This window comes from Taeniopygia guttata, chromosome 21 (genome assembly GCF_048771995.1).
Source record: "Taeniopygia guttata chromosome 21, bTaeGut7.mat, whole genome shotgun sequence".
In the NCBI taxonomy this organism is placed as follows: domain Eukaryota; kingdom Metazoa; phylum Chordata; class Aves; order Passeriformes; family Estrildidae; genus Taeniopygia; species Taeniopygia guttata.
Genome location: NC_133046.1, coordinates 5,795,836 through 5,810,424, shown reverse-complemented (window position 1 = coordinate 5,810,424; position 14,589 = coordinate 5,795,836). Strand labels below are relative to the sequence as shown.

At 61.6% G+C, this 14,589-nt stretch overlaps 1 protein-coding gene across 1 annotated transcript in view; it reads right to left on the bottom strand.

Annotated features, from left to right (window-relative positions):
- Positions 1–14,519, bottom strand: part of CROCC (ciliary rootlet coiled-coil, rootletin) — a 31,029-nt gene extending 16,510 nt beyond the window's left edge. The window contains exons 1-15 of the mRNA XM_072917505.1: positions 14,290–14,519; positions 11,928–12,067; positions 10,091–10,270; positions 9,930–10,013; positions 9,764–9,855; positions 8,833–8,998; positions 7,831–7,937; positions 6,942–7,148; positions 5,523–5,619; positions 5,353–5,448; positions 4,835–4,999; positions 3,755–3,933; positions 2,896–3,057; positions 1,961–2,105; positions 625–1,014 (exon numbers count right to left, since the gene is read on the bottom strand). Coding sequence (XP_072773606.1) covers positions 625–1,014; positions 1,961–2,105; positions 2,896–3,057; positions 3,755–3,933; positions 4,835–4,999; positions 5,353–5,448; positions 5,523–5,619; positions 6,942–7,148; positions 7,831–7,937; positions 8,833–8,998; positions 9,764–9,855; positions 9,930–10,013; positions 10,091–10,270; positions 11,928–12,062 — 2,205 coding nt within the window. The 5' untranslated portion in view covers positions 12,063–12,067; positions 14,290–14,519. The remainder of the gene's footprint in view (positions 1–624; positions 1,015–1,960; positions 2,106–2,895; positions 3,058–3,754; positions 3,934–4,834; positions 5,000–5,352; positions 5,449–5,522; positions 5,620–6,941; positions 7,149–7,830; positions 7,938–8,832; positions 8,999–9,763; positions 9,856–9,929; positions 10,014–10,090; positions 10,271–11,927; positions 12,068–14,289) is intronic.
- Positions 14,520–14,589: the final 70 nt, after the last annotated feature.

Below are 14,589 nucleotides of genomic sequence, written 5' to 3'. Positions count from 1 at the left end.
GTCAGCTCAGGGCCACACCGGGACACACCGGGACACACCGGGGTCAGCCCGGGGACCAGCAGGGACAGCTCAGGGACCAGCAGGGACAGCCCAGGGACCAGCAGGGACACACCGGGGTCAGCCCAGGGACACACCGGGGTCAGCCCGGGACACACCGGGACAGCCCGGGACACACCGGGGTCAGCCCGGGGACCAGCCGGGACAAACCGGGGTCAGCTCAGGGACCAGCGGGGACAGCCCAGGGACCAGCCGGGACAAACCGGGGTCAGCCCGGGACAGCGGGGACACACCGGGATCAGCCCGGGACAAACCGGGACACACCGGGACAAACCGGGGACCAGCAGGGACAGCTCAGGGACCAGCAGGGACAAACCGGGGTCACCCCGGGGACCAGCAGGGACAGCCCACTGATCCCCAGTGACAGCTCAGGGACACCAGTTACACCCCACTAACCATCGGTTACCGCATGCCCCCTCCCCACCCCTCCCAGTTACCCCTGACACCCTCCCGACCCCTCCCAGTTACCCCTGGCACCCGCCCCACCCCTCCCAGTTACCCCAGACACCCACCTCAGGTACCCCTGGCACCCTCCCCACCCCTCCCCGGTGCCCGGGCGGTGCCCACCTGCCCCAGGCTGTGGCGCAGCCGCTCGTGGAGCCCGCGCAGCTCCCGCAGCTCCTCCCGCATCCCCCGCCCGTCATCCCGGGGGTCCGCCCGGGGCCGTTCCGTGTCCCGCTCCGTGTCCCGCCGTTCGCCGCCGGGCCGGGGGCCGCTCTCCAGGCGCGCCCGCAGCAGCGCCAGCTCCCGGTTCCGCTCCCGGTCCCGCTCCCGGTCCCGCTCCCGGTGCCGCTCCCGGTCCCGCTCCAGCCGCTCCAGCCGCCGGCCCAGCTCCGCCTTGTCCCGGGCCAGCCCCGCCGCCAGCTCGCTGCTCCGGGCCAGCGCGTCCCGCAGCCGCCGCTCCTCCGCCTCCGCCGCCCGCCGGGACTCCGCCAGCTCCCCGCAGCTGCCCTGAGCCTGCGGGCGGCACCGCTGCCACGGGGGAACGGGGCAGGGGGCACCTGGGGGGCACCTGGGGCATGGGGGGCACCTGGGGGGTACCTGAGGCTCGGGGGGCATCTGGAGCATGGGGGCACCTGGGGGGCACCTGGGGCATGGGGGCGCCTGGGGCATGGGGGAAACCTGGGGGGCACCTGGGGGGCACCTGAGGCTTGGGGGGCACCTGGGGCATGGGGGAAACCTGGGGCTCGGGGGGCATCTGGGGCATGGGGGCACCTGGGGCTTGGGGGGGACCTGGGGCATGGGGGCACATGGGGGGCACCTGGGGCATGGGGGCACCTGGGGCTTGGGGGGCACCTGGGGCATGGGGGCACCTGGGGCTTGGGGGCACCTGGGGCTTGGGAGCACCTGGGGGTACCTGGGGCTTGGGGGCACCTGGGGGGCACCTGGAGGTCACCTGGGGCGTGGGGGAAACCTGGGGGGCACCTGGGGCATGGGGGGCACCTGGGGCATGGGGGGAACCTGGGGGGTACCTAGGGCTCACCTGAGGCTGGGGGGCACCTGGGGCATGGGAGAAACCTGGGGTATGGGGGCACCTGGGGCATGAGGGCACCTGGGGGACACCTGGGGCTCGGCGGAAACCTGGGGCATGGGGGCACTTGGGGGGCACCTGGGGGTCACCTGGGGCATGGGGACACCTGGGGCTCACCCGTGGCTCGGGGACAGCAGCTGGCACGGGACAACAGGGGCACGGGGGGCACAGGGGGCGACTGGGGCTTGGGGACACCCTGGGGTATGTGGGGCACCTGTGGAACCGGGGCATGGGGGGCTGTGCCCACGGCAGGGCTGGCACTGCTGGGGGAGTGCACGGGGGTGCACCTGTACCCACAGGGGTGTGCCTGTACCCACAGGGTGCACCTGTACCCGTGCCTGGCCCCGCTGTGGGGCTGGCCCGGGTGCCCACCTTGCCCAGGGCCTCTGCCAGCGCCTCCTGCTCGCCCCGTGCCAGCTCTGCCTCCAGCAGCGCCCGGCTCAGCTCCTCCCGCGCCTCCAGCAGCTCCCGCTGTGCCTGTGCCCGCTGCGCCTCCAGCTCCTGCACCTGCTGCTGGCTGGGCGAGACAGCACGGCCCACCGTGCCCATCTGTGCCCACCTGCAGCCATCTGTGCCCACCTGAGCCCAGCTGTGCCAACCTGAGCCCACCTGCAGCCATCTGTGCCCACCTGTGCGCCCAGCTGTGCCCACCTGAGCCCATCCACACCAACCTGTGCCCACCTGTGCGCCCAGCTGTGCCCACCTGTGCACCCAGCTGTGCCCACCTGAGGCCACCTGCACTCACCTGTGCCCCCCAGCACCGACCTGTGCCCACCTGTGCGCCCAGCTGTGCCCAGCTGTGCCCACCCACACCAACCTGTGCCCACCTGAGCCCATCCACACCCACCTATGCTCTGTGCCCACCCATGCCCCATGCCCTCCTGAGCCCCGTGCCCACCTGAGCCCCATACCCACTCATTCCCTGTGCCCACCTGTGCCACATACACCCACCGAGTCCTGTGCCCACCTGTGCCCCATGCCCACTCATACCCCATGCCCACCTGTGCCCCATACCCACTCATTCCCTGTGCCCACCTGTGCCACATACACCCCCTGTGCCCCATGCCCACCCATGCCCCTCACACCCACCTGAGCTCCATGCCCACCTGTGCCCCTCATGCCCACCTATGCTCTGTGCCCACCCGTGCCCCATACCCACTCATTCCCCGTGCCCACCTGTGCTCCCCACACCCACCTATGCTCTGTGCCCACCCGTGCCCCATGCCTACCTGTCCATCATGCCCACCCACACCCACCCGTGCCCCATGCCCACCTGAGCCCCGTGCCCACCCGTGCCCCGTGCCCACCTGCGCTCCAGCTGCAGCTGTGCAGCCTGGGCGTCGCGGGCCGCCTGCTCGCGGCAGTCCTGCAGCCCCTCGCTGCGGCGCCGCAGCTGCTCCCGCTCCTGCTGCAGGGCCCCCGCGCGCTGCTGCTCCTGCGCCAGCGCCGCCTCCGCGCGGCACAGCTCCCTGAGGGCACAGGGACATGGGCACACATGGGCACACATGGGCACACATGGGCATGCGGACACATGGGCACATGGGCACAGGGACATGGGCATATGGGCACACGGACACATGGGCACATGGACACAGACACACAGACACATGGATACAGGTGTGGGCACATGGACACATGGACATGGACACACGGACATCCACTCACAGACACATGGGCACACGGACACACGGACACACGGAAACAGGGACACATGGACACATGGGCACATGGGCACACAGATATATGGATACGGACACATGGACACCCAGACACATGAACGTGGACACCCAGACACACGGACACATGGACACACAGACAAACAGACACATGGGCACATGGATACAGGTGTGGGCACACAGACACATGGAAATGGACACATGGACATGGACACACGGACATGGACACACGGACACATGGGCACAGGGACACATGGACATGGACACATGGACACACAGACACATGGACACACGGACACACGGACATATGGGCACCCAGACACACGGACGTGGACACATGGACCTGGGCACATGGACATGTGGGTACACGGACATGGGGCACAAGGACGCACGGGGACAGACAGACACGGAGACAGACAGACACACAGGGACAGACAGACACACGGGGACAGACAGACACGGGGACAGATGGCTGGCGTGGGGCCGGTACCTGCGCAGCCCCTCGACCTGGGCCCGCAGCCGCAGCTCCTCCCGCTGCGCCTCCTCCTGCGCCCGCTGGCAGCTCCCGGCCTCGGCTCCCAGCTGCTCCAGCCGCTGCTCCAGCATTCCCAGCTCCCGCCGCAGGCTCCCGGCCACCTCCCGGCCCGCCTCCACCTGCCTCCGGGCCTCCTGGGGGTCAGCCTTCATCAGATCCCATCCTCATCCCCATCCTTCCCCTCCTCATCCCCATTCCATCCCATCCTCATTCCATCCCATCCAATCCCCATCCCGTCCTCATTGCCATCCTTGCCATGTTCATCCCCATCCAATCCCCATCCCATCTTCATCCCCATTCCATCCCATCCAATCCCCATCCCATACCATCCCCATTCCCATGCCATCCCCATCCCATCCTCATCCCCATCCTTCCCATCCTCATCCCCATTCCCATCCCATCCCATTCCATCCCCATTCCATCCCCACCCCCATTCCCATCCCATCCCCATTCCCATTCAATCCCATTCCCATCCCATCCCCATTCCATTCCCATCCCCATTCCCATCCCACCCAATTCCCATCCCGTCCCTATTCCATCCTCATCCTCATCCTCACCCCCATTCCATCCCATCCTCATCCCCATCCCCATTCCCATCCCATCCCCATTCCCATTCAATCCCCATTCCCATCCCATCCCCATTTCCATCCCATCCCATTCCCATCTCCATCCCATTCCGATCCTTCCCATCCTCATCCCCATCCCATTCCCATCCCATCCTCATCCCCATCCTCCTCCCCTTCTTCATCCCCATTCCATTCCCATCCCCATCACCATTCCCTCCCCATCCTCCTCCCCATCTTCATCCCCATTCCATCCCCATTCCCTCCTCATTCCCATCCCATCCCCATCCCCATCCCCATCCCCATCCCATCCCATCCCATCCCATCTTATCCCATTCCCATCCCATCCCATCCCATCCCATCCCATCCCATCCCATCCCATCCCATCCCATCCCATCCCATCCCATCCCATCCCATCCCATCCCATCCCATCCCATCCCATCCCATCCCATCCCATCCCATCCCACCCCACCTGCAGCTGGAGCTGGCGCCGGCTCAGGGCCGCGTGGACGGCGGCGGCGGCGGCGCTGGCAGAGAGGCTGCGGAGAGGGGACACGGCGGGACACGCGGGGGACACGGGGGGACACGGCGGGGACATGGCGGGCGCGGGGGCCTCGGGATCATCCGCCAGCACCGCCTGCTCCGGGGAAAATCCAGGGGAAAGTGGGGTGGGGAAGGGAACGAAGTCAGTGAACGGGAGAACCAGGTGAGAAAGGAGAAATGGAGCCCAGGGAAGGGGAAACTGAGGTGGGAAATGGGAAATCAAGTCAAGGGGGAAATGAGTAAGGGAAAAGGGAAACTGAGGCAAGGAGGGGAAAACTGAATCAGGAAATGCGAAAATGAACCAAAGAAGGGGACACTGAGGCAGGCAGGGGACACTGAGGCAGGGAGGGGACACTAAGGCAGGCAGGGGACACTGAGGCAGGCAGGGGACACTGAGGCAGGGAGAGGCCCCTCCCGGCTGTGGGGGACCCCAGGGTGTCCCAGCACCTGGGTGACCTCGTGCAGCGTCCGGCGCAGCAGCTCCAGCTCGGAGCGCAGAGCCTGCACCTGCTCCGGCGTCGGCTCCCGGGAACGCGCGGCCTCCTGCAATCCCGGGACGGGATCAGGATCCGGGAATGATGGACCTGCAGCCCCAAACCCCCACACCCTGCACCCACCAGCTCCCGCAGCTGCAGGGTCAGCGCTTCCACCGCCTGCTCCTTCTCCTCGTCCTCGCTCCGGCGCTGCTCCAGAGCCGCCGTCAGCTCCTCCAGCCTGCCCGGAACACGGCCGGCATCCAACACCCAACATCCAACGTCCAAAATCCAACGTCCAATGTCCAAAATCCAGCATCCAATGTCCAAAATCCAGCATCCAACATCCAATGTCCAACGTCCAAAATCCAACCTCCAACGTCCAAAATCCAGCATCCAATGTCCAAAATCCAACATCCAACACCCAGCATCCAACGTCCAAAATCCAACCTCCAACGTCCAACATCCAATGTCCAACGTCCAAAATCCAACGTCCAATGTCAAAAATCCAACATCCAACATCCAAAATCCAACACCCAACACCCAGCATCCAGCATCCAAAATCCAACGTCCAACACCCAACACCCAGCATCCAATATCCAACATCCAAAATCCAACACCCAACACCCAGCATCCAGCATCCAAAATCCAACATGCAACACCCAACACCCAGCATCCAACGTCCAACATCCAACATCCAACACCCAACATCCAGCATCCAACATCCAATGTCCAACATCCAACGTCCAACCTCCAACACCCAAAATCCAACATCCAGCATCCAGCATTCAACATCCAACATTCAAAAGCCAACATCCAACATCCAGCACCCAACATCCAACACCCAGCATCCAACATCCAACATCCAGCACCCAACATCCAACACCCAAAATCCAACACCCAACATCCAGCATCTAACATCCAGCATGGATGCCTCCTGCTGCCTCACATCCCTTCCCATCTGTGCCACAGCCCCAAAACCTTCCCCGTGAAACATCCCCCATGGCCCTATGGGGGTGCATCCTCCCCCTCCTGGCACTCCTGCATCCTTCTTGGCAGTCCTGCATCCCTCCTGGAGCTCCCACGTCCCTCTTGGAGCTCCTGCACCCCTTCTAGAGCTCCTGCATCCTTCCTGGCAGTCCTGCATCCCTCCTGGCAGTCCTGCATCCCTCCTGGAGCTCCCATGTCCCTCTTGGAGTTCCTGCATCACTCCTGGCACTCCTGCATCCTTCCTGGCGCTCCTGCATCCCTTCTGGCAGTCCTGCATCCCTCCTGGAGCTCCTGCATCCCTCCTGGCACTCCTGCATCCCTCCTGGCACTCCTGCATCCCTCCTGGAGCTCCCATGTCCCTCTTGGAGCTCCTGCATCCCTCCTGGCAGTCCTGCATCCTTCCTGGAACTCCTGCATCCTTCCTGGAGCTCCTGCATCCCTCCTGGTGCTCCTGCACCCCTCTGACACTCCTGCACTCCATCCCTCTCTGTCTCACTCCCTCCCCACCCTGTGCCACATCCCCTGCACTTCCACTCCTCCCCTCACCCCCGCCGTGCCCCCAGCCCCCCGTACCTGGCTGCCAGGGTGGCTTTTTCCAGCTCGGCGTCCCGTGCCCGCGCCGCCAGCTGCTCCTGCAGCTGCTCCAGCCGCAGCTCCTGCCGCTCTCGGGCCGCGCCCGCCTGGCTCTCGGCCAGCCGCAGGTTGGCAGCCAGGTGCAGGCAGGCGGCGTGGGCAGCGCGGCCTGTCCGGGACACCTCGTGGCCCAGCTCCGCCAGGTCCCTGTGCAGGCAGGAGGTGCAGGGGTGTGGGAATCCAGAGCTTCCCTCTGGCTGCCCTGGCAGGGGTCAGGAACCCCCCTGGACAGAGCCCCCAGAGACACTGTCTGGGATCTCTGTCCATGGAAAAGAGTTTTCAATCTTACAGGATCAATTACAAGCTCTGAGTGTTTGATATGAGTAATAATTAAGTGTGGCACAGGTGCAAAGGTAAAATTTTAGGATTCTAGATGAGGGGTTCAAAGGGGACAAGATGGAGGAAATTGGGTGTGTCTTGTCCTTTTCCTCCTTCTTCATGCCCTCCATGTTTCACTGTGGTGTTGGCATTTTTCTGTTGGTTCAGGCTGGGGACACACTGTCCAACGTAGGTGACAGATATTGGCACGTTATTGTAAATCCAGCACAGGTAGTTTGTGGTATTTAATGTTTGTACCATCCCACTGAGGGCAGAGCCCCACACGCTGCCCTGCAGGACAGAGCTGCGGCAGGGCAGCAGAACATGTTAGAGATAAACAGAATAAACAACCTTGAAACAGCACAGACCAATTATGGCTTCTGCTTTGGCAACGGGGCTGACAGACAGAGACTTTCTACAATCTCAGAATCATCGATACCCACAGATTCCCACACAGGGTGGGATCCCCAGGGACCCCTGGAGGAGGGATCCTGCCCCACGCCCTGCTGACCTCTCGGTGGTGGCTTTCATCTCCCCGAAGTGGCGCCTGAAGGCCACCAGCTGCCGCCAGAGGGTCAGCAGCCGGCTGTGCTCGTTGCTGAAGTAGGTGTTGAAGGACTGGGGTGGGATGGAGCGGGATCAAGGATCCGCTTTTTGGGATCCCCAAATTCCCAAATATCCCTCCTGGCCACACCCATCACCCCACACTCCTCCACAGCCCCACCCCAATTCTTGCGGGCACAGAGAAGGGTGGCGGGGTGTGACACGTCCCCGCCTCACATCCTCTTCCCATCACATCCTCCAAAACCCCAAATCCTTCCCCATGGATCATCCCCATGGCCCCACATCCCTCCCACTGTCCCTGACACATCCCTGCATCCCCCGCCATATCTCCATTTCCCATCCCAAATTCTCCATGAAACATCCCCCACGGCCCCACATCCCCCCCATTGTCCCTGACACATCCCTGCATCCCCCGCCATATCTCCATTTCCCATCCATGTCACAGCCCCAAATCCTTCCCCATGGATCGTCCCCCACGGCCCCACATCCCTCCCACTGTCCCTGACACATCCCCACATCCCCCTGCCTCGTCTCCATTTCCCATCCCAAATCTTTCCCCATGGAACATCCCCCACGGCCCCACATCCCCCCCACTGTCCCTGACACATCCCTGCATCCCCCGCCATATCTCCATTTCCCATCCATGTCACAGCCCCAAATCCTTCCCCATGGATCATCCCCACAGCCCCACATTCCCCCCACCATCCCTGACACATCCCTGCATCCCCCGCCATATCTCCATTTCCCATCCATGTCCCAGCCCCAAATCTTTCCCCATGGATCATCCCCCACAGCCCCACATCCCTCCCATTGTCCCTGACACATCCCTGCATCCCTCGCCATATCTCCATTTCCCATCCCAAATCCTCCCCCACGGCTCCACATCCCTCCTCAGTGACCCCACATCCCCCTGCCCCGCTGTCCCCCATCCCCGCCGGGGGTCCCCCACCTCCTCCTCCCGCCTCCACTCCGCTTCCCGCTGCTCCAGCTCCTCCCGGGCCCGCGCCCAGTCCGCCGTCAGCTTCCGCATGTCCTCGCTCAGCGCCGCGTTGGCCACGTTGGCCTGTTCCAGCTGCGCCCGCAGCATCGAGTTCACCTGCACCAGGCTGCTGCTCCTGCGACACGGGGAGCACCGGGGTCAGCATCCCCTGGGAATCCTCATGTTTATTTTGGGATTCCACCCACCTCTGCTGCTCCTGGGATCCCGGAGGTCGGCATCCCCCGGGAATCCTCACGTTCCCCTCACATTCCCACCCACCTCTGCTGCCCCTGGGATCCCAGAGGTCGGCATCCCCCAGGAATCCTCACATTCCCCTCGGGATTCCACCCACCTCTGCTGCCCCTGGGATCCCGGGGCATCACCAGGGTCAGAATCCCCTGGGAATCCTCACATTTATTTTGGGATTCTACCCACCTCTGCTGTTCCTGGGAGACCACTGGGGTCAGCATCCCCTGGGAATCCTCACATTTATTTTGGGATTCCACCCGCCTCTGCTCTCCTGGGACACCGGGGGAGCACTGGGGTCAGAATCCCCCGGGAATCCTCACGTTTATTTTGGGATTTCACCCACCTCTGCTGCTCCTGGGATCCCAGAGGTTGGCATCCCCTGGGAATCCTCACATTTATTTTGGGATTCCACCCACCTCTGCTGCTCCTGGGAGACCACTGGGGTCGGCATCCCCCGGGAATCCTCACATTCCCCTTGGAATTTCACCCACCTCTGCTGCTCCTGGGACCCGGGGCATCACCAGGGTCAGAATCCCCCGGGAATCCTCACATTTATTTTGGGATTCCACCCACCTCTGCTCTCCTGGGATCCTGGGGGATCACCGGGGTCGGCATCCCCCGGGAATCCTCACCCCCCCTGCCTCCTGCCCACCTCTGCTGCTCCTCCTCCAGCCGGATCAGGGCGTTCTCCAGCTCGTTGCTGCTCTCCTCATCGTGCTGGGAGCCGCTGGCGTCCAGCTGGATCTGTGGGAACGTCCCCCCGCTGGCCATCACCCCCATGTGGGATTTGGGGCAGGGCACCCCAAAGCCTCCCTCACCGTCAGCCTCTCCTGCTCCAGCTCCGTCGCCTTCTCCAGCAGCTGCTGCTCCACTTCCCCACATTTCTTCTTGTACTGCAGCACCTGGGGGAGGGACAGGGGGGTGACACCGATGAGGGGGGTCCCCAAATTATCCTGGTGCTCCTCCAGGATGGATTTACCTTGGCTTGGAGCTTCTGCACCAGCTGGGCCTGGCGCTGCTGGCCCTCCTGGTAGGCCTGGAGCTTCCTCTTGTAGGCAGCCTGCTCCTCCTCCAGCAGCCTCCGCAGCTCGATGTTGTGCTGGGCCAGGCTCCGGCTCTCGGCGCCTTCCTCCGGCTCCAGCCGCAGGCTCTGCTCCAGCTGGGGGTGGGGGGAACCCAGGATGGCACCCCAAACCCCTGAGCATCCCCAGCCCATCACCCCAAACCCCTGAGCATCCCCCAACCCAGCCCAGCACCCCTGAGTATCCCCCAACCCAGCACCCCAAACCCCTCAACATCCCCCAGACCACCACCCCAAACCCCTCAGCACCCCCCAGCACCCCAAACCCCTGATCATCCCCCAACCCAGCACCCCATAGCCCTGAGCATCCCCATCTCAGCACCCCACACCCCTCAGCATCCCCCAGCCCAGCACCCCAAACCCCTCAGCATCCCCAGCCCAGCACCCCAAACCGCTCAGCATCCCTCAGCCCAGCCTGGCACCCCCAAACCCCTCAGCATCCCCAGCCCAGCACCCCAAACCGCTCAGCATCCCCAGCCCAGCACCCCAAACCCCTCAGCATCCCCCAGTCTCGCTTCCAAGGGTTCCACAGCAAATTCAATCCAGTTCCCACCTTCCCTCATTGCTCCATGCACAGGGAGGGGGTGAATGGGAAATTTCGGGGGGTTTTTAAGGATAACTCCACCTCCAGTCTGTGGGTTCAGCAAAGCCCCCTCACAGTTTGCATGGATAAAAGATGTTTGGGCACAGGAGTGGAATTGTGGGGATATTATCCTGATATTTGCTTTTTTTTTTAAATAATGAGGCACAAACCAAGGGATTCCTCCAGTATCCCACCAGTCTGGGGCACACTCAGCACTGGGAGGGCCAAAGGCCTTTGGAATTCCTGGTTGCCAGGGCAAAGTGTTGGAAAACTGAAGGATTCCCACAGAGAGGGGGAGTTTCTTCCCAAAAATCCAGCAGGACAAATACAACAGGGATGGACAAGCCCTGGCAGGCCAGGACGGGTCTGGACAATTCCCACCACGGGGACACCGCAGGTCCTGCCCCACGTGGGGAATGCTGGAAAGTTTGGGGCTGAAAAGGGGATTTGGGGGGGCTGGATGGGGGTGTTGTGTTTGATGAACAACTCTGGATTTTGGGGTTAAAAAGGGGATTTGGGAGGGCTGGCTGAGGGCGTTGTGTTTGATGAACAACTCTGGATTTTGGGGCTGAAAAGGGGGATTTGGGAGGGTTGGTTGAGGGTGTTGTGTTTGATGAACAACTCTGGATTTTGGGGTTAAAAGGGGGATTATGGAGGTCTGGCTAAGGGTGTTGTATTTGATGAACAACTCTGGATTTTGGGGTTAAAAAGAGGATTTGGGAGGGCTGGCTGAGGGTGTTGTGTTTGATGAACAACTCTGGATTTTGGGGTTGAAAAGGGAAATTTGGGAGGGCTGGCTGAGGGTGCTGTATTTGATGAACAACTCTGGATTTTGGGGTTAAAAAGGAGGATTTGGGGGGCCTCACCCATTTGCTGAGGGCATTGTACTTGATGGCCAGCTCTGGATTTTGGGGTGTAAAAGGGGGATTTGGGAGGGCTGGCTGAGAGTGCTGTATATGATGAACAACTCTGGATTTTGGGGTTAAAAAGGGGGATTTGAGAGAGCTGGGTAAGGGTGTTGTATTTGATGGCCAGCTCTGGATTTTGGGGTTAAAAAGGAAGATTTGGGGGGCTCACCCGCTCGCTGAGGGCATTGTACTTGATGGCCAGCTCTGGATTTTGGGGTTAAAAAGGAGGATTTGGGGGGCTCACCCGCTCGCTGAGGGCGTTGTACTTGATGGCCAGCTCATCACGCTCGGCCCGGCTCTGGGCCAGCAGGTCCTCAACACGGGACAGCTCCTGCTGCAGGATCCTGTTCTCCTCCTGCAGGGACAGCAGCGAGGCCATGGCCCCTGCGGGATGGGATGGGAAGAGGCAGGATGGGATCTGGGATCTGGGATCTGGGATCTGGGATCTGGGATCTGGGATCCAGCCAGGGCATCCTGTGCCAGCACGAGCTGCTCCGTTCCCCTTGGGAAGGGGCTGAGCCCTCCCCGGGATCAGCATTTGGATAAAGGATCCTCAAGGATAGGAACAACAACCTGCCTTGGGATCTTCCCCTGATAGTCTGATTTTAATAACCAGGCAGAAACAGGGGAATTTCCACCTAAATCCCACCAGCCCTCAATGTGAGTCTCCTCCAGCCCACTGGTTCTGCCCCCTGGCCCAGCTGGAAATGCCACCTCCCACACTCAGACATTCCAAGGAATGCCTTTGGGAGGAAGAGCTGCTGGAAATGCGCAGTGGTGGTTAAAAAAACAATGATAAATTTGCAGTTGTGACTGCAAGGACGTTCAGACCCACGTTCACAATCATAAAACCGCCAGGGATTTGTAGTTGCAGCCACAAACGGCCAAAATCTGGAGTTTGGGATCACAAATTGCTGCAGATCCAAACCCACTTCATTTTGCAGCTGCAACATGTGTGCTTGGGATGATAAAATCATGGCAGGTTTATAGCTGCAAGAGCAAAACTGCTGCAGATCTGTAGCTATGATCCCCAAACTGCTGCAAATCTGTGTTTGTGAGCACAAAACCCCTGCAGATTTACAGCTGCAGTCATAAAACTGCCACAAATTTGCATTTTGATCCCAAAACCGTTGTAAATTCATAACTGTGATCCCAAAAGTGCCACAGATTTCCACTCATAATCCTAAAACATGCTGCAGATTTACAGTCGCAACCACAAAATCACTAAAAATTCCTGTTTGTGATCCCAAACCTGCTGCAGATTTCCAGTCACAATCCCCAAACTGTTGCAAATTCACAGTTGATCCCAAACACTATGTAAATTCATGTTTGTTATCCCAAAACTGCTGGAGATTTCCAGTTACAACAACAAAACTGCTGCAGATTTACAGTTGCAACCACAAAATCACTAAAAATTTGTGCTTCTGATCCCAAATCCTGCTGCAGATTCACAGCTGTGATCCCCAAACCGCCGTAAATTCTCATTTAAGATCCTAAACCGCCGTAGATTCGCATTTGCGATCCCCAAACTGCCATAAATTCTCATTTAAGCTCCCAAACCGCGGCACTTTTCCACTCGCGGCCACAGACCCGCCCCCGATTCTCCGGAGCCGCCCCGATCCGCGATGTGCCCACCACAAACCCCCTCTGCCCTCCCAAACCTCCTGCCCCAGAACCATTCCCGATCCCATTCCCGGTCCCGGTCCCGATCCCATTGCCGGTCCCGATCCCATTGTCGGTCCCGGTTCCATTCCCGGTCCCGATACCATTCCCATTCCCGATCCCGGTCCCATTCCCGATCCTATTCCCGATCCCGGTTCCATTCCCGGTCCCGATCCCATTCCCGGTCCCGGTTCCATTCCCGGTCCCGATCCCGGTCCCGGTCCATTCCCGATCCCATTCTCGGTTCCGATCCCATTCCCGATCCCAGTTCCATTCCCGATCCCATTCTCAGTCCCAATCCCATTCCCGGTCCCGGTCCATTCCTGATCCCATTCCCAATCCCAATCCCATTCCCGGTCCCGGTCCCGGTTCCATTCCCGGTCCCGGTTCCATTCCCGGTCCCGGTTCCATTCCCGATCCCGATCCCACTCCCGGTCCCGGTTCCATTCTCGATCCCGATCCCATTCCCGGTCCTGGTTCCATTCCCGACCCCATTCCCAATCCCAATCCCATTCCCGGTCCCGGTCCATTCCCGATCCCATTCCCATTCTCGATCCCCATCCCATTCCCGGTCCCGGTTCCATTCCTGCTCCCGGTTCCATTCTCGATCCCGATCCCATTCCCGGTCCTGATCCCATTCCCGCTCCCGGTTCCATTCTCCATCCCGATCCCATCCCCGATCCCATTCCCGCTCCCGGTCCATTCCCGATCCCATTCCCGGTCCCGGTTCCATTCTCGATCCCGATACCATTCCCAGTCCCGGTTCATTCCCAATCCCATTCCCGGTCCCGGTCCATTCCCGATCCCATTCCCGGTCCCGGTTCCGTTCTCCATCCCGATCCCATTCCCGGTCCCGGTTCCATCCCCGATCCCACTCCCGCTCCCGATCCCGCTCCCGCTCCCCACCCCACGCCCGCCCCACCGGGCGGAGGCTGCGGCCCCACCTCAGCCCCGGGAGCATCTCCCGCTCCCCGGGCACCCCCTTGCCGCGGCCTCCTCCTCCCCAGCCCCTTTTCCCGGGATTTGGGGCGGTTCGGGCTCGGTGCCCGCCCGCGGGAAGCGGATGCGGGGTCAGGACCGGCCCGAAATCCGCATCCCCTCCCCGCGTGACGGCGGAGCGGGGACCCTCCTCTTCCTGGCGGTCCCGACAGCGGCACGGCCCCGTTCTGCCCCAGAAATCCCCCAGAAATCCCCCAGAAATCCCCCAGAAATCCCCCTGAAATCCCCCAGAAATCCCGCGGCAT